General features: G+C 39.5%; 1 protein-coding gene across 4 annotated transcripts in view; it reads right to left on the bottom strand.

Annotated features, from left to right (window-relative positions):
- trappc9 (trafficking protein particle complex subunit 9) overlaps positions 1–20,420 on the bottom strand; it is a 232,402-nt gene that overhangs the window by 132,360 nt on the left and 79,622 nt on the right. For all 4 annotated transcript variants that reach the window (XM_080296224.1, XM_026155948.2, XM_026155951.2 and 1 more), the window contains one exon: positions 5,345–5,463. In XM_080296224.1, the coding sequence (XP_080152350.1) occupies positions 5,345–5,463 (119 nt within the window). The remainder of the gene's footprint in view (positions 1–5,344; positions 5,464–20,420) is intronic.

Here is a 20,420-nt window from a genome sequence, read left to right as displayed (position 1 = left end):
AGAAGCATTGAAAAACAGGTGTTAAGATTGAGCGATGGAAGGTCAGTGAGATAAACATGTGGACTCCTCCTGTGCTGAATACAGATCAGTCATGATTGATTGCACTTACTCATAGTCTGCAAATATTCATGCCAAGAAACACAACAGTGCCAGATAAACACATTGACCATATTTACAAAACATGAAGGAATATGATTTATTGAAGAAAGCGTGTAGAAGCATATGCCTGTCAGTTAATAGTAGACAAATTTGGTATAGGTGTTAGAAACAAATTCACACTTCACTGGCCCAGCAAAGACGGAGATACACAGAGAACAGGGTACTGTAGTGCCAAGCCAGTTTGGCTAGAAGGGTTTCAATTTCCGGTGCATCTGTCCATCCATCCCCCGGCCAAAAACCGTTATTATCAGCTAATACAAATTCTCTCTCATCCAATCACACGCACACACAATGACGAATTAACAGTATTCATATAACAGTAGCTGTATGCTAAAACGCACTAAAACATGGAGAGAGTTCATAAAGGATGATCAAATGGTTAGAAAGCCATCTCGTTACAATAGCAATGTTTAAAGTTTCTACGATGTAAACACTTCTTCACTGGGTTTGTGAATTCATGTGGGTTGCTACTATGTCTTACCAATATAGAAAGAGAAGACGAATGGACGAGAGAAGACATATGGAAGAAAGCGCTGCTGGCATTCACGCATAAATTGCTTCCCAGAAACAACCATGTCGCAAAAATATCAATATTGGACAATCCCATAAAACCACAGATTGGATTTAATAACAGCAATTATTGTGCTCAGCGCCAAATTCGGCTCTCTGCAATATCTGTGCAACTGCATAATGGTTAAAATCAGTAAATGCCTGCTGTCAATGCAAAGGCTAAAAAAGGGTAAAATTTAATGAGGTTCAAATGGGTCGTCGTTACCAAGCTAGTTACTATGAATATGGTTATGGCAAGTTTGGAATTTAAGTTTTTAAATGAATTTGGAAAAAAGACCAACCTTATACAGTTTATCCAGGTTAGCAGGTGAGCTAATGTTAAATAACTTTAGCCAAAACAGAGCAGCTCAGGGTCAGATGTGACCCCCAAAATAAATAATGAATTCAATGTCCTTCTGATGTTGGCTGTTCTTGTCCCCTCGACGCTGATCAAATTCCAGTTGGTAGAGGCTTCGCTGGATAAAACCGGGTTTTGTCTCACAAACATGAGCATATCTGCTCACGCAAACAAATTTCTTGCCAACCCAATGCAGCAGCAGCTAGCTGGGTTGCTTGTTCACTCTACTTCCTGAAGCCACATCATCCTTTGTTTCCTACCTTTATGCTGGAATCTGTCTTGTACTGTGAGCCTTTGTCCTATGTAATGTATGTTATGTAATGTATGTAATTGCTGTTCCGTGTTGATGCTACGGGGTATTAAAGTTGCGTAAAGCATGTTTAAATTTCAATGTCCGTCAAGAAAGTCTGAGATGTTACACGCCAAACTTGACCTCTATGGGTGCTTTTACACATATATCCTCCTGTTTCTGCTTTGATTTTTATTTGAGTCTACTTAGCGTTTACATTGGTGACGTCATACAGAGTGCCTGTTTTAGGGATGGCGTCCTCTATCATCCTGTGTCAAGGGGTGAAATCAAATTCTTTTGACTGACAGTAAGCCGTGCAGCTCATGAACCTTTTATGTCCCCTCTCTCTGGTGTCATAACGAGGTCAGTGATATGAAAGAGACTATAAAAACATAAACAGCGTACATGTCAATATAGATCTGTATATTAAAGGAATACATTTACCTGATGGTCACCACTACTGATCTAATGGCTTAAGCAATCTTTTTCCTTTTTACTCAAAATAAACCAACTGGGCTTGACTGCTCCTTACAATCAAACAGATTTATTACTATGTTAGCTTGTTTGCTAATACTAAAACAACAAAGCTGCTCTCATAAAATCTTGTGGTTTGCCATTAAAGCTTTAAAGCCAATGAACTTTAGCAGAGTGCACTTGAAAACAAATCAGCTGCTTCGTTTTGATCAACGTGGAGTCGGTACGAGCAAATTCTGTTTCTGTCATTAAGGAACCCACCCACATTTCTGCATGTTTCAGAGCTCATTATTATATAACATGTAGCAGAAGCTGGGGTAACGTCCTAGGGAAAGTATTTGTGCTAACCCCTTCCAAAGCCAAAGAAGTCGGTGGGTCCAACTTTGGGTGACGGATTGTTGTGGTGTTGTACTGATGCTGGCACTCTTATTGTTTTATTTTGGTGGAAATGCGTGAAACAGACTCTGGATTGTCCACTTTTACAGCAACGGTGCCTCTTAAGCAGTCCATACATGGTCCACACCCGATTTTGACTGAAAGCTTTCAAGACATACAAACACACAGCTTGTTAGAAAAATCACAGTTAATATTGGGTGTACAGTCATCCAAGAATGATAGAATCCACTCAACCCAACTTATTTGCTGGGATGTTGAACAATGCCATACCTGTTCCTCCCTTGTACGTCAAAATGCATTAAAAGTGTGCTGGGTCCTGTAGGTTTGAGTCAAAGTGCTGAAAACAATACACCCTATAACAACAATGAGTCATACAGCTGCAAACCCAGAATACATTTGCTATAGCATGCAGGCATAGGCGTCTATTGTGCACACAGTGAAATGAATCACTCTGGTGTCTACTGCATGTCCAACAATACATCTACAAGAAAGAAAAGAAAAAGCTCACGTCCTTACAACCTGCTCAAAGGCAGAACTCTAGCACGACCAGAGTCTCTTTGTAATTGTCTTTTTATGGAGGTTCGTGCACCATATTCTGCTTTTAAACCCAGAATCAAACTCTGCCTCTAATAAGCCTAACCACCGATTAAAATGTCCAGCCCATCTTAAACAATGGATATTTAACAACTTATCCAGCAAATCCAAAAAGAGTTTTACACACACGTGATGGTTCGAAGCCCCGGCTATCCCATGGGAAACTGTTTCGAGGGTCTGGGGCCACTCTCTGGTAATGTGGTGAACCCACTGAGATGGGATTGGCAGTTTCCGCAGGCAATGCCTAACCGGTGCTATGGGGTTTGGTAGGTGGAAAGCCTGCTATTTCTTCATGAAACGGCTATGGACTCACTTTGTGTTACCGTAAATTTGACAAACCATGGGTTTGCATTTATGGGAGGGGGTGTTACGGCCCTAGCAGGGCCTCTCTCTCTCCTGAGGGTGCCTGTGTGGGCGTGTCCCACTACCTCCTGCCTGAGGTGCCACCTTTCCCTCCTGTACAGCTGACTCCCATCAGCAATTAAAGGTATTTAAGCCCAGAGCAGGGTGAGCTCTGGGCCAGAGTGCCATTTGTGTGGGTACAGCTAGTGAGCTGAGTGTTTGTGGTGTTTCCAGCTAGTGAGCTGTGTTTTGTGGTGTTTCCAGCTAGTGAGCTGTGTTTTGTAGTGTTTCCAGCTAGTGAGCTGTGTTTTGTAGTTTCCAGCTGGTGAGCTGCGTTTTCCTTTTGACTTTTTTGGCATTACTGACCAACGCCTGAGTTTTGTTTGTGTTACTTTTATGGTGATAGCGGCTTGTCCGTCTCTTTTAGTTGAATTACTTCAATAAAACTATTTCATTTTACTGTTTCGCCTCCTTGACTCCTTTTTCTGACCCGGTCACTTTTGTTACTCCCCCCTCACCGCCTAGACCCCCCCAGGGGAACGTAACAATACATAAAACTCTGTCTAGGAAGTACAGAAAATTAAAATAGAATTTTGATAAGATGTTCTCTCTGAACAAACTAATATTGCAGCTGCTTTTGACCTTGCACTGCAGATTATCCAAACCATAAACAAAAAGGCTCAAAACACAAAGATATCCTGTCATTTAAATTCCAGCTCCATATTTTTGTTCTTTGTCTCTGCTGGAGTTACTCTGCATGATCCCAAATAATCCTCATGCATCTCATCCTGGGCACTGGTGCAGTCCCTCAGTTCATCCCCTGTCTGAAAAAAGCTGTTTACTTTCCTTTCCCCTCCCTTCATGCCAGCTCGAACAACAGGTGGGTGGGGCCTCTTTGCTCATAGCTAAAGCTTTGCATCTGAGGTGAATATATTAGGAATTTCTTCTCTCACCAAAAATTGAAACCAAGGGTTTAGAGCAGGCTGAAGCCTGAACGCTGGTTAACAGGAATTATTTATACATACACCAACCTCATTTTCTTAAATTCTTGGCCATGTATGATATGAGCTTCAACTATTAATAATTGTATATACTTAATAAAAAGATCAAAAATAGTTTACATTTTGTTGTAAGTTTTTTCTGTTTAGATGGCCATTAATCACACAAAACACACAAAAAAATATAATAAGCAGTTTTGCATTATACAGTATAACCAAATCTTTACATTAAGTTAAAGAAATATAGTATAAAGCACAATATCCACTTTTTGTTCATCTACGATCATTTGGCCCAGTCATTTTTTCCCTTTATAAGATAATGTAAGTGCTAGACAAGTCCTTGCAGAAGCTTCTAAGTTCACCAAGGCTTAGACTATGAAAAAAGGTTTTTCTTTTTTTCCCCCTCCCAACAATTAGTCATCATCCTATCAAAGTTTTCAATGGAAAAGGTGTGTTCGGTAGCACATCTGAACATCAAACAAAATAGGTTTTCTCTCTGGATGATTCATACAGGACAAAGCTTTCACAGGTATTGTGGCATTGTGACTTTCAAAGGCAACACAATGCAGTCTCCACACTTGCAGGTGTCTGCTGTGCTACAGGTGAACCCTCAGCAACTAGACTCAGTCAGACCGCCCATTTCTACCCTTCAGATACCCACAAGTCCTCAGTGAAACTACATCCCCTGCTGATCCTGTGCATTCTCATTCTGCCGGTCTCCTTTCCACCACTCTTTATTACCTAGTCTAATTTATTCTCCTGTTCACTCTTGCTATTTTTGTACAAAAACCCAAGATGTTCCCCTCGTGTCTACAGCTCAGATTCAATGAGCAGAGTGCATCAGGAGCCAAGATGTATTACCATCCACATAAACACACTGCTTCCACAGACATTTACAAGAAAGTCTAATTGACAGTAAATTGTGCAAAACCATGCACACACAGTATACAGAGCTATTGGTGTGAACAGGAAGAGAGACAGAGGCAAAGTAAGAAAGTAAAGAAACTAGCCAGAGATACTTATCATTTGAGAAAAGGTGCAGTGAGATTGGACAAGGATGAAAATGGATTTTCACTAAACCATACAACAAGCCAGAAAGCACAAGAAACAGACTGTTTGCATTTTGAACTGAGCAAAGGTTTCCTTTCTTCCCCACGCACTTCAGAGAGGCTTTTATTTAGTCACCTTAATGTGGCTGTACTCAGCCTTGCTGGACTCGCTGCCGACGGGCTTGGTTTCAGCCCTGGGTTTGAGGACTTGGCGGAGGGGACTGGAGATTGGTAAGCCCGTCACACTGATTCCATCTGTTGACAAAGCACAGCAAAACACAGTCAGAAAAAAACAAGAAATCATTAAATTGAAGTTGGCAGAGCATTTGCATCATTTGTGGTTCGAGTATTTCTACAACTGTTGGGTATCATTATAAAATATCGTCGTCACTCCTGAGGTTCCTTCATGGGGTAGTGCTTAGAAAGCTCAGAAAGACCTAAATTAGATCTGATGCAAACCAAAACAACTGTTTAGTGTTTTTAAACTTTTGACAGACAATTCACTCAGCATGGCAGGTCTACAATTTCAGCAGAAGCCAAAACCATGAGGAGCAACACTTAGTACAGAGACAGTTTAGAGGCTAGTCTTTAATTAAGACCCAAAAGAAAGAAGTGCAGCTAAAATGTTAAAAGAATTGGTACCAAACTATGTGTGAATTTCCTCAAATGTGAACTGAAATCATAAAATGTATTGCTAACTAGTAGTAGTAACTATATTTTACAGACTCTTGCACATATATAGTACCTTGCCGCATCCCAGAATACAATACAAAACAGACCACAGAAGCGTTTTAGCTCAATCTTGCAACGTGAGCCTGATAGTTGGTCTGGATCGAGGTTGGCGATCACCAACGGACCAAACACACCAGGTGTGAAAACAGCCCTGGTCTAATCTGTTAGCATGATTATGTTCTGTATGTGGTCCTGTAAGTGAGGCCTAATTCCAATCTGTCAACTATATGACTACGACTATATGACACACAACATAATTATAAAGGGGGACTCTGTTTCAGACGTATTCAGACGAAATCTTTATCTAAATCTCTCACATTTCTTCATTCTCTTTTTCTTATTATTTAGTTTAGGCAACTTACATGTTCTATAAAAGGTCCTAATGTATGTGTGCTGCTTCCTCACTACTGGACTCTCACTTCCCTTTCTTGCTGTTAATTGGCTCCTGGTGGTCCCTCCAAAAAGCCAATGGGCGAAACCTGAGCCCCCATCAATACTCTGCATGGGTTATTTTATAGGCTAAGTTGGTACACCTCTGATAACTGCCAGCACACAGCTAAATATTAGTAATACATATTTCTGCATCAGTTACTGTAACTTGCACACATGCTCAAAGATAACTAACTTAATCAGGACGGCAACAATTAGCATGAGCACGACTCGGGGTCAGACGAAATTAGTGGGTACCCTGAAACTAACACACAGTGATGAACCTTTATAGTTATGCTGTTCCGAAAGGTCTTGATTAACCTTTATGTTCATTCTGTAAGTTCTAGTGTGTAGTGCTGTCAGCATATATTGCATTACACTGAGAGATCTAACAATTTCTCTGCTGTCACTGACATAAAATCATGTCTATACACAGCAGAGGTTTACCCAATGATACAAAATATCAGTGGACTTTATCTCAGGCTGCTGTTATCATTTTTCTTATCAGATAGCAAACATAGTTCATCTATTGCATCACAATTGCTCTACGGCCTATCTGATTTTCAAACTTTTAAATAACAGAAAATCTGAGATCACTGGGTTTATGGTACTATTTTGTGCATGAGGATATGAATGAATGATTTTATGTCCATGACCTGAGAGAAGCAGCATGGACACAGAAGCAGCTGCACAATCAGCAGCTGTTAGGCACCACCAGAGGGGCTGCTGCGCTTTGAACTCACTGAAACAATACACAAAAATGACGCCCACAGCTTAAGCTCTGACGTCAAAGGAATCATGTCACTCTCCGACGTCAGCAGGATAAAAAGCCCTGCAATTTCCCCCTAGAGAAGGGAAATTACCGGCCTTTGCAGCAGCTTGGGCTATTGGGTTCATGATGGACATATTCACAAACTGTCCAGCTCTAAAATAGCTACATAGAAAACCGTTCAATAGAACCACATGGAAGAGGACTTCTGTCAAAGGGACTTGCTTGTACTAAAGGATTACACTACTGTGCTGCTAGAATTCATTTAAGTGAAAATTTGGATTATGCTAAAAATACAACAACAACCAATAAACATGGATATGTTGCATTTCCGACTAACAACTTGGCAGGAAAAACAAATGAATATAGCCGTAACAATTGTGAGCAGATGAGAAAAAATCTTAGTAAAAATAGCAAGAATTCATAAACGGTAGAAAGAACACACAGATTTCCTTCTTGCATATTTTTTTGATGAAATAAATAAGAACAGTTTGTTCAAACACACAGTGCTTCGGGCTCTTTCGTCTCCAACTGCAGTCGATTTTAAATAAAGGCCTGATTCTCGATTCGGAACGTGTTAGTAAGGACCCAGGCACTTTTTGAGAAAATTCTCAAACTAATTAATTATCCTCTGCCCACCTGCTGCAGATAAAGGGGACTTTGATCTAACCAGAGGCTTCATTTAGGTACACCTACAATAACAGACTTCTGGGGCCACCTGGGGGCAACAGAAACAAGTTGAGAACACAACACTGATTTACTTTATCATCAACTTTTATCATCAACTTTTATTGCAAACAAGCTGCTTATTTACACATCTAACAGTTACACTGTTATTCATTTGGAGTCTCTTTTTTCTGACCACCTGGCAAATGAAAGACAAATAATAACTTGAATCTGGAGAAAAATCTTTTTTTGCTCGACTGTGTTTAACAGCTGGTAGGTAATTGCTTCTTTCTGCAGTTTTGTGCTGAATGAGGAGCTTTTTTCCAGCCAAACAAGAAAGTTGCACCTTATTACCGTGCAAAGTTACTGTCGCGCTGTTTTCACTGCGTTGCCACATTACCACAATAATATGTTTGAGGTGGGTCTAATATCATGTTCTGTAATAAATGTCAGGTGAAATGCAACTTATGTGTGAGTAATTGTATTTTATATTATTGAAGAAAAACTAATTATCATATAATACTGAAGAAAAAAAGCAGAACCAACTGTCTCCTGCAGTTATTAGAGCCAATACTGCATATTCTGCAGGACTCAGATACAAGGCTACTACTGCATTAACAAAGAAATGAATGATTTATCTTGCTGTAATTAACAACCATAAGTGATATCAGATGGATATTAGCTGAACTACTAAGCAGAGATTTCACAATACCAGCAATTTAATAGCTGGTAAAAAATACCACCAGAATTAAGTAACTCAATACTCGCCCACCAAAAATGGTGCTTTTGTAAATGAAAGCAACAAACCTAGTTGCCTCTTAATGTTAATACAATGGTTAGCACTGTTGCCGCGCAGCAAGAAGGTCCTGAGTTCAATTACACCATCAGGCCGGGGACTTTCTGTGTGGAGTTTGCATGGGTACTCCGGCTTCCTCCCACAGTCCAAAGATATGCAGTTAGTGGGGATAGGTTAATTGGTTAATCCAAATTGCCCATAGGTGTGAATGCAGGATTGAATGTAAGCGCGAATGGTCACCAGCCCTGCGACAGACTGGTGACCTGTTCAGGGTGTACCCCGCCTCTCGCCCTATGACAGCTGGGATAGGCTCCAGCGCCCCCCGCGACCCTGAAAAGGATAAGCGGAAGCAGATGGATGGACGAGGTATTACAATGGTTACACTATGACAGCTCAAATATTAGTCACTGCAAATATATTTGTTATTTGTAGTTATGCACTCACTTACGCTCTCCCCGAATTTGCTTGGCTCAACTGGTTGTAGGAGCTGTGTTGCAAACAGGGAATTTGCAGACTGTCCTCTGGTGGACACGCTAAGCCACGTCAACAACCTTAACATGATCTCCTCCATACCTGCTTCATGCCCTGGAGGACGGGGCTGTGGCCCCCCCACACCCTCTAGCAGAGCATTACATGAAGGAACCTTTTAATACAAGCACGTTCATGCTCACAGGTTTACACACGGGTGCTCACACACACACAAACTACACCCTTTTTGGCTCCTACCTCAAAGCACACTGTGCGCTGTCGATATTACATGCTGCACAATAATGTTTAATATTTAGTATTTACTGTCATATTCCCATAGACCATGGTGACGTTGTTTATTATGTTGCTCTTTTTTTTTTTTTCTGCTTGTTTTCTCTTTTTTCTTTCTCAACAGGTGATCCAGGTGATTGATATTTGTATTTTTTGTCTGCTTATTTTGTTGTTTTTTGCCCTTTATCACCGTCCCTCTTCTCCACTGTTTTTCTTACCCTCTTTCTTTTCCCCAGTCAAGTCTGTCCCGTATTTAGCAAGTGAAAATACAATAAAATAAACAATAAAAGGTGAATCAAATGGACCATTATGGCAAGGCTGGGATGGTCCATTTGGTAAATTAAATCCGTTGGGCATCTTTCTTCGCCTTTAGACAATAATTCTGATGGCAAAAGAGCCAAACGGGACAGGCAAAAAAACAAAAAAACAAAAAAACCTTAACATGGCTGAAAAGTGTTACTGCTGGGGTTTTTTTTGTTTTGTTTTGTTTTTTTAAATCAACTTTTTTCTGTTTTTAAATGTATTTATCAGCTGTGTCAGCTGGACAGATTGGCAAATACCTAATTTTAGGAAAAGAATAAAAAATCAAAAATCATTCTGGCTCTACTGCTCAACTTTAAATATCTGACTACATGACGATCCCAGTCTGAAACGAAACAAGTTCCTTGTGGTTAAAATATCCTACAAATAAAGCAGAACAATTGTTATGTATATGAATATAATTAACCGTGAGCCCCCCACCCCAAAAAAAAAAAAATCATCACATTGTCAACTGGCATTAACAGTTAAGCCATCTTACTAAAAACCCCAAACAGTGGATTCATCTGGACATAGAAACGCTGACTAAATGTTTTGCTAAAGATTCAAAGCTGACTGGTTGGCTGACACAGTCTCCTCCTATTTACTCATTTGCTATATCCTGCTTTTTAATAGGTTAGATGTACATGCAGGCATAAACTCTGAGTGCCGGGGAAGGACATGAACCAAAAGTGACGCTTGTAGGACTTTATTAGTCGAATCCAGCTTTATGATACACAGTCTCTTTCAGGAGACACACATGACTCGCCGTGTCCTGTGGTAAAGTGGGACCGTGTGAGTAATCAGTGTTGTGATTAACGATGGCACCCCTCACAATCATCACCTCCTTTTTCACCCACCTTCCAATCAGCATCTGTCTCGTTGCCTAACGGCCTCAGGGAAATTCAGGTGAACTCAGCATTTTTCTCACAGGCGGCCTTGCTGCCAGTGTTTAAATAGAGGGGCAAAGATTGGGAGTGTCATTTCTGAAATAAATGGAACATTATTAGCAGAGATCTAGACGTCCATGAAATGCAGTGATGATAGGTCAGCTGCACTCACCTTTACGAGGCTTTTTCCTACAAGACAAGTATATCTAACAGATTTTGAAAATATGACCGTTACATTAGAATCTTTTTCAATTGGTCGTTCAGAGGAAGAACCATCAAGATAATGGAAAATGCAAGTCAAGCACTGCTGGACCCGATCCTCATTCAATATAAACTTTAACTGTTAAAGACCGCAGTGTTGATCACTGTGTTTAAAAGCGTTCTGTCACATATTGTGTATTTCAGCATAGTTGTCTTTTCTGGACATCACAATTCATGAAATTCAAACTACTGTGGCATATTTTTCAATGCAGCTGATAAACTTGTTATTATATGCTGCTCAAAATCTAAGATAATAAAAACATCACAGCATAACAAAGTTAATTAAACTGTGCAAGACGTAAAAACCACTGAATCCATTTGACCTGCTTTAGTAAAATATGAAAGTGACCACATGGGAACAGCAGAAGCAAGAGCAAGACAACCCCCAGAAAAAAGGAAGTGGATTTGCTGACAGCAGCCCCAGACCATTGTTCTCTCTTCATCTCTCCTGACTGATTTTTCTCCAGTTTTACTTTTTATTATGTTCTTGTCACTACTGTTAGCATGTGATGATACATGCATGCCATTCAGGGTGCAAAGGTCATGCAGGATGGCACATCTAAACATGAAATAGTAAGGTGTTCCAAGCCTCCCAGCCCAGTCCCTATCTCAAAGGTGTAGAGGACATACAATGATTACAATAATCTCCAGCAGGCTAGTTCCTGACCAAACTATCAGAAACATGCAGATGAGGGTGGCATGAGGGCCTGACATCTTTTAGATGCACCTAAACTCACAGCCCAACATCCTGGATTTTGTTTGACATTTTCCAGAGAATACCAGAAACGACAGGTTCAGAGCCCAGTTCTCTTCATAGTGATGTCCAGACTAAACACATGTGACAATGAAAGAAGAAAGTCGAGCTGTCAGTTGATGCCCTGAAGCTCAAGCGCACTTAAGTTTTACAGCAGGACAATTATTTGATATACACAACAGCAAGTCCACCTCTGATTGTTTAAGTCTGGAGAAGTCTAGTCAAAGTCTGGACTAAAATCTGATTGTGATCCTTGCACATGCGCTTAAACAAGCTACGCCTGTTCAAAAAGTCTGCAATGTGGCTGAATTAAAACACTTCTGAAAAGAAGAGTGGGCCAAAATTCCTCCAGTGATGTAAAAGACTGATTAGCAGTTATCGCAAAATGTCAAAGAAGTTCTGTGACGTTAAGTGATACACTTAACGTCACACAGAGTCAGGTAGATTTGTTTTTTTCCTCTAATAAATGACGTAATCGTTTAAAAACTGTATTCTGTATTCCCTGGGATTATCTTTGTCTAATATTAAAATCTGTTTAATGATCTGAGACATGTAAATGTGGCAAATATGCAAAACACTTAGTTTAGAGCACATAGTTTAAGGCTTAGGACTTATGACTTTACAACAAAAAAAATAGTCAAGAAAGGGGTGAGGCATTGAGGCATCCCTCTGCAGAACCAATATGGTAATTATATATAGTAGAATGAACACATATTCCTGTTAAATAAAAAGACCACAAGGGAGGAAATGGTAATTCAAAGCTTCAGCTATGGAGTCTTTCAGGATCATCAAACCCACAACCTGATCTCTCCTTGATCTGAGGTGGAAGGTGGGACCTTGATTAATTTAAAAAGTTGACACAGTCTTGTAGAATTTAGTGGAAGTAAGACTAGATGACTGTCACTAGATGATAATTTGATTTAGCTTTCCTAATCAGGCTAGTGCAGACATTTCTTTGTGGCCTAGAGAAATCTTCAGGGAGAGACCTTGGATCGTTCTTGTGCTTTATCTCTGCTGTTGATGGCAATGAAGACTTGTGAACAGAGCCAAGTATTATATCTGCAACTAATTCTATTTTTAATGGGGGTTCATAAGATATAAAAACATTAAAAGTTTTGAACATTTAAAGTTTTCCAATTGCATGGATGGATCAGTAAAAGAAAATACAATCAGTGATAAGTTGTAGAAAAAAATTTATTTTTTTGTGTTGGTAATTTGTGCATAAGATTAGGGGATTGTAGTTGATAAGGCAGTGATTGGACTTTTTAACAGTGACATTAGCAAACAGGGTATTTGTGGCATCTTTTAGTTTTTTTATTCATTAATGTTAAGAGGATTTTTTTAGATTTTATCTGATATGTTTCTATGAGTTAAAAAAAAGATGATGTCTGGTAACATGTGAGGGAAAACAGCTAGCGATCAGAGCTGTTTCCATATTTATCAAATTTAGACATAGTAGCATAGTATTAGCATACATAGCAGTCTGACATAAAACTGCACATCAAAAATAAGTGTGCATGTCCAAACATACAAACACACAGTCAAACATGCATAGTTTGACATACAGTCTTACTTTCATCCCTTCATATGTACACCTCTGTACACTATGAGAAGAACAAAGACCAAAATGAAAATGGAACAGAGAGATTAAAGAAAGCCTAACCTATAAAATTAGTTTTGAGCTGTTATTTAAAACAAAATGATTCGACCAACCTGACAGACTGAGGAAGACTGTTCCAAAGTTTAGGAGCTACAGCCTCTAAAGAATGGTTCTCTGGTTTTAACACAGGCGCATCAAACAACTGAAGATCCCGATCAGACAACAAGAGAGGCCAACTGCTGGGGTCAGGTCTCATAGCTCTGCTACAGCAACAGAAGCTGGGCCATGTAGGGCTTTACATGTTATTAATAAAACTTTAGAATGAATCCTAAATTTCAGCAGAAATCAGTGAAGGGCAGTAAGTATAAGGATTCAGGCTACAGCTAGTTTTTGATAGCAGCCTAGTTGCTAGTTTCTAAACCGGGCTTACGGGCTAAGGAGGACAGTGAGACACACGTATAAAGTCAGTTAAAAGCATACAGCACGCTAAAAACATCACAATCTTCACTCACTAGATTTGTCTTGTTGCGACTTCTCTCTCTTCCACAAAATTAAATTCCACTTCGGTCTCCGCTTTGATACTTTGATACATATCTATACCGTAAATAAGCATCTGCAGCTGATCCGAGTAGGACATCCGGGGAGCGTTTCAAACACAGGAGCAGATCTGGGAGCAAAACATCCCCTTTTCTTGGCTCTTTGTGTACATTAAGTTAACTTGCCGATGACGCCTGTGAATTTTTTAACTATGTATTACCTCATTTGGATTGATTTATTTTTATAAAGCATATAAATGCCTCCACATTTAAACTGAAAAACTAATTTTCGTTAGAAATCTAAGTGTCAAAGTGACAAAGATCAGGGAATGCGTGAAGTGATTAGCGATCACAGTCACTAGGATTTGATAGTATATGAGCTGAAAAGAGTGGAGTTGTTTCTTTCTCCTCCCTCATGATTTCATGAGACAGACCAATGTCCAACTTTGTTTGTTTGTATTATTTCAGAGTAAATTCAGCTTCTGTGAGACACCTTTCCCAAAGATTGATTACTCTTGTAGCTAAACTGAAGGATTAAGGTGGATTTCCACATCTTTTTGAAGGGAGATGCTTTTACAGCTTTACAATATTTTTTAAAAGCCACCTCTAGCAATGAGAGAAAGCAGGTTGCAAATGTTTATAAATGCTGCTTTGATTCATCAATGATATGTATCAAGATGAGAGTTATATGGAAACCTACATAAGATTTATATCAGGAATTGATTCATAGCATAATACCAACTCAATAAAACCTCTTGGATATTGGTCAGCTAAGCAGCAGAGGGGATTGCTAATCCTTTTCAGCCGCTTTGGTATTAATGAAATTAAGGGCAGGTGCACTAGAGGGGCAACTATGAGACAACCCCCCCAAAACAGAAATGGATTTATAGGTGAAGGCCACTGAGAGTTTTCCCTCATCTTCTCTGACAACTTTTACCCCCTCACTAGCTTTGATTTTGGCTAGGGTCAGTGTCACTACTGGTAGCATGCGGTAATACCTGTGCCCTACAGAGGCTGCACAGGTAGTTCAACTCTTCCAGGACGACACATCAATATATGCCACTGTCAGAAGGTTGGCTCTATATGCCAGCACAGTCTCAAGAGCATAAAGAAGATTCTAAGAGACAGCCAGTTACTTCAGGAGAGCTGGACAGGATCATAGAGGACCTTCACCAATCACCAGGACTGGTATCTCCAATAAAATTGATTCATGTTTGTGGCTGCAATGTGACAAAATGTGGAAAAGTTCAAGGGGGCCAAATACTTTTGCAAACCACTGTACTAGAATTAGAAGAGCCTACACTGGTGCAGTGGGTCCTAGGTACTTCATGATGCACGACACTGCCTGGCCTCATATGGTGCGAGTCTGCAGGCAGCTCCTGGAGGATGATGGAATCAATACCAAGCTCACCTCACTAAAAATAAGTAAAAATACAACACCTCTGGGACATTATGTTTCAAGGTGTCTTTAAATTCAGTTCTCTGTAGGCTGAGCATTTCCATTTGCACCAAATGGCATCCTTATATTCCTAACATATTACCTTGTCCATACGAGTATAGATGTCCAGCATTATTTATTTTTTTCCCTGATGTGATTTCAAAGCTTTTCTTTTACATTTTTCGATCAGTGTATTTTAACAAATTCTTTTCTGATAGTGAGCACTACAGACTGATTTAGTCTGTACCTTGGAAGTAAAAACAAAGTTTTTGAAACAAAGATTTTCTCCAAAAAAAGAATCCACATACTCGAGCTGTTCACAACAGCAAAAATATAAAAAGCTTCCATGGAAAGGAAAGTGTAGATTGAATAGCAGCTGTGCTGTATGATTTGACAACGAGAGTACATTTGAAATCTAACATCAAAATGTCACAGGTTAAATACTTTTAAAAAAGGTGTTCTTAAGAGCTCAGCCTGGCGGTCTAAGTTAAAAGTTAAGTAATCTGAAACTAGCTACATCAGTAGGACAGCAGTGCATACGCTCAGAGATGTCGACTGAGGACATGCAAGATTAAAAAAAAAAAAAATTTCTTCCAGCCTCCAGTGATGCGTCTCTGGCGTCTCTTTCTCTGACAGTTGCAGACACTGACTACGGTACAAGGTGCTGTCTTCAAAGACAGCCGCAGCATTAATGTAGACACTGACACTGTCATTAGATACGACGCCCACACCATTTAACACAATAAAGCACTGTAAGTCAAGGCCCATTACTCCTGAGTGATGACATCACTTCCATTTGATCCTGTGTTATGATTTCGTGGTTTTGAGCTGGACACAGAATGAGAGATAAGCCTGTCTGAGGATAAATCATTGAGGGTCAACCTGTTTTGAATGTTGCCTCTGTTTCCCGTGGCATAATTTAACCCACTGGTCTCAGCTCAAACACTACACACTGAGTGCCACGTGGACAGTTAAGCTAGCAGGCTGATTTTCTCTGCACCGTGGTGAATTACTGCACATAATTGTGTACAGTTGCATTAAGTAACAACACACAAGTAGTGTGCACACCGAATCTCTGACCACACACAGAGTTTGTTTTCATATTTCATGTGGGCAAAGTAAAGGAAAGTTTCCATGTGTCCACATTCGTATTCATCCACATGCTCACAGCCATCTTCAGATTTTGTTATTGCAGTTTTTAACAACTATATTCATTCAGGACTGATTGTGTTGACCTACTTGTGCTACCAAGGACAATGAATATTTATAACACAGAGAAATTTCAATTAAATGGATCGGTAACAATGGGCATCTTTTTGCTTTCATTTTTAAAAAAATCTTATTAAAATTTTATTTGTTGTTATAATTGCTTTTGACACAGGATACGTGAACAGTTGGTCACAAGCATTTCTTCAGATTAGATTTTGTTTAGCTGGCTAAACATTTAAGAAACTGCTACAAAATATGGGTACTCCTTTTTAATAAAAACTACAACACATTTACATTAGCTTAGCTAGAAAAGTGGCTGTCTACCCAAAGTGTAAAAGACCCTATCATCTAACTTTTACAAGAGGACAAACGTGTCTTTTGAAATACTGAACCAGGGCCCTTCACAGCATACTGAATACTAATCATCCCTGTTCGTTCGTTTCACAAAGAGAGTATGACATTTAGGGTCATCTTGAAAGGTAGATATGAAATGTAAAAGTAAGAGTAGAGGTTAAATGTGACATGAAGAAGAGGTCAGTCCGAAGTAATGTGATATTAGGAATCCACATATATAATTCCCTATAATACAAACAATGGCAGTAAAAACGGTTTTAAACAGATCTGTATAGTATCATTAACACTTTTAACACTAATAACCTTCAGATAAGTCTGTTGACCTTCAAGCAGAGGTCAGGGGTCAAACGTAACATGATATTTTATATTTTTAAACTTTACATTTATTTACAATACACACCACATCTGTAAGAATCGTAGCTTTTAAGTTAGAGTAACAATGATTTTTGTCAATTTTCAACCAATAAATCAATAAGTTGATCTTGAAGACCTCGTGGAAAACACCAAAACAGAAAATGGCTCAATGGTTTTCTGGCACATTTTTTCAAGGTTGTTAAAAAGAGTGCTGCCATGAAGAAAATCGCATATTTCAGCAATTCAGCATTGTTTTTGGTCTTTGCAGATCAACACATTGTTTATATGAGCAGTGCCGTTTTTTGTGGATTGTATTTCTTAGACACAAATTCATGTCATCTTGAAATGCCGAATCATAATAAAAGGGTAGATTATTGCTCAATGATTTGCCACAAATGGTATTTAAACCATTGCTTGGGGACAGAAAAACTTTGAAAAGAAATAAGAAAGCCTGTGCCGATCAATATCATCGTCAATAATGTTCCACTCAAACGTTTCCTTTAGAGAGGTAATATGCATCTGTTTCATACACCACAAAACAACTGCATAAACAGCCAAGTATCTTATTCCCACTGGGCAAGATACTCGGGCCAAGTTGCCTCTGATAAAATAAGGACTTGTCCATACATGGCAGAATTAAAATGTATGTGTCACCATATGCGTTGGCTAAGCGATACAATTAAACTGCTGCTGAATGTAGCAGTTGTGCTAAAGATAATCAAGGTTTTACAGTTTAATTAGCAAAGATGGCAGAACTTCCATAATCTGTAAACCTTCACAATCCTCCACGGAGCACAGGCAGAAAAAACTAAATCTTTCTGCAAAGCAAGTTCATCAGCATGTTAACACAGCGTTATTAATGTGACTCCATTACATAGCATCAAATGTGTTTAATAAAAACGGCATCCCATAGTGTCACTATAGTAACTGCTTTTTATAGCAGAAAACAAGTCTTATCTCCTTATTTCAGGGCCTCAATTATTGCTCAGCTAATTAAAACATTAAAGCAGTGTCGCTTAAATGACCTCATGAGGCGAGTTGGCACTGGAGCTGAGATAAACATGCAGCATTGTATGCGTTTACTTTCCCTGTCATTTGAATTCACGTGCAAGTACACGCAAACACACTGAGAAAAATACTCTGTGCTGCACGAGCAGGTCCGTATTGATCGCTCATTAATATTCATCAGCCCATAGAGGCTGTAGTAAAGAGGTTCAACAGTGTGAAGAGAGCTTGGGAATGAGACAGGAAAGAAAGAAGGCTGGGCATGAACTATGAGAGGCTACGAGGAGGAACACAATGAATGAGCTTCGAGGTAGGGGAGAAGGTCGGACTATTTTTTTAAGCAGAAATAAGAATTAGAAGAGAGGAAATCCAAGCGAGGAAACTAAAAGCTAGGAGGGAAATGGAGGTGTGGAGACCTTGAGACCTCGATCCTATTACTGCAGAATCTTAAATAAGGCAGGCAGAATGCCTGGAACAAGAACACTCCTCTGTACAGCAGCACATGAACACTCATCAGCAATCAATATGTACATAATTTGAGACGGATAGTTCAAAGATGACTTTACTATTTTCCATTGCAGGGCTAGCCCTCAAAATGATTATCTTACTGATCACCAGTTTAGTTCAGCGATTGCTTTGTCTATAAAAATGGAAGGAAATAGGCTAAATGTACTTGTGCAATGACAGAAAAGAGGAAAGCTCCTGAATTTGAAAAGGTAAAGCCATCATTTTTTTTAAAACACCAACAATTATTCAAAATTTCTGTCAGCTACTGTTCCGTCTATTGTTTCAACACCACTCCACTGAAAGACAAATGCAAAAGTAACCATTGGTAGAGAAGTTTCAATCAAGACACTTGACATTATTACAGAAACCATCCATTTTCTTAAATGACTATGCAACTCACTGTGACAGGGGGCTAGAGCTTTTCCCAGCTGTCATTAAGCAATTCAGAGTCATTTTACAATCATTAGCTGAACCAATATGTATGTTTCTGCACTGAGAAAAGCGGGGCACCTGAGGAAACTTACAAAGACACAATCCCACACAGAAAGGCCTCAGCTGACCTGCATGCTCGAGCCAGGAACCTTTTTTCCTGTGAGGCGAGAGCACTAATCCATGTCTTATTACTAACAAAGCCTTTTTTTAAAAAATATTCATGGTTAGCTTATAAATATGTTACGGTACGCAAGCAGAGATATACAGACCTGATAATTTAGCCAGACTGAGACTGGGGTTTATAAAGCTCAATTACGATCTGATTCTTTTATTTTTATTGGACTCCACTGTATAGGTGGCTGCGGTTCAAAAGGCAGGGCAGGTCATCTACTAATCGGAGGGTTGCGAGTTCAATCGCTGGCAAGAGGCTGAACCCAGAGTGTCTCCTGATGCATTCATCACAGTGCAAATGTGAAAGCACTTGGACATATAAAGAAGCACTTGAATGGGTGAATGACGCATGCTGTGCTTTGAGTGGTAGAAAAGCACAAAATAAGAACCACTAATTACCACTAACTGTGCAGTTTTTGGGCCGGGGTTCTGTTTTTTGTTTTTTTAAATAGCCCAACAGCTCCGCAGCATTTTGGATCATTTTTAATGATAAAGTTAAAGATACACTAGTGCTGCCACACTAGTGTGTGATACCCACTAATATGTGATCACTTTTATGTGAATTAATTTAAGTAATTTTACTTTCAATGTAAGTGATATTTCCATTTGGGAATGCCCTAAATAACTACAGTAATTTTAACAGGAAACTTGGTAACTACCCCGGGATATTTGTAGCGGACGCTCCATTTTTGTACCAGTAGGTGGGAGTGTGAGACCATGGTTTGGCCTGTTGTTAGCAGCCTGAATATGGCGTTATTTTTGTGCCACTATTCTGAGCGCACGTAAAAAAAATTTGCAGGTGCAAGTGTTGCATTTTGAGGAGAAATTTATTTTGAGCGAAGAAAAGCTGAATTTGAGTGAACAAAATTCATTGCTGCGTGCAATAAATGTATTTCAGTGTTTGCTATTATCCACACACACAATAGCAGCCCCTCTCGCTCAGTTTTTGCACTTGCGCTCGCTCGCAATGTGTCGCTCGCGCTCTCAACATTTCAGCCCGTGCGCGCTCAACTCGTTCTGTACACCGTTATATTTGTGCCACAAAACCAGCCAATCACAGACTTGGATGCAAAAAAAATCTGATTGGCTGTTTTCGTCTCCAACCAGCTCGAAATGACGAAATGCAATATCCCAGAATCCATTTCGTCCAAAACTCAAACGAGGCAGTGGCGGAGGAACACAGAGTGGCAGAGTTTGAAATATTACTCTTTGTGAGTCACAAAATAAACTTTTAAGATATTTTCATGCGAGAA

The sequence above is a fragment of the Astatotilapia calliptera genome, chromosome 22 (genome assembly GCF_964374335.1).
Source record: "Astatotilapia calliptera chromosome 22, fAstCal68.1, whole genome shotgun sequence".
Lineage (NCBI taxonomy): Eukaryota > Metazoa > Chordata > Actinopteri > Cichliformes > Cichlidae > Astatotilapia > Astatotilapia calliptera.
This window is presented reverse-complemented; position numbering and strand designations above follow the sequence as displayed.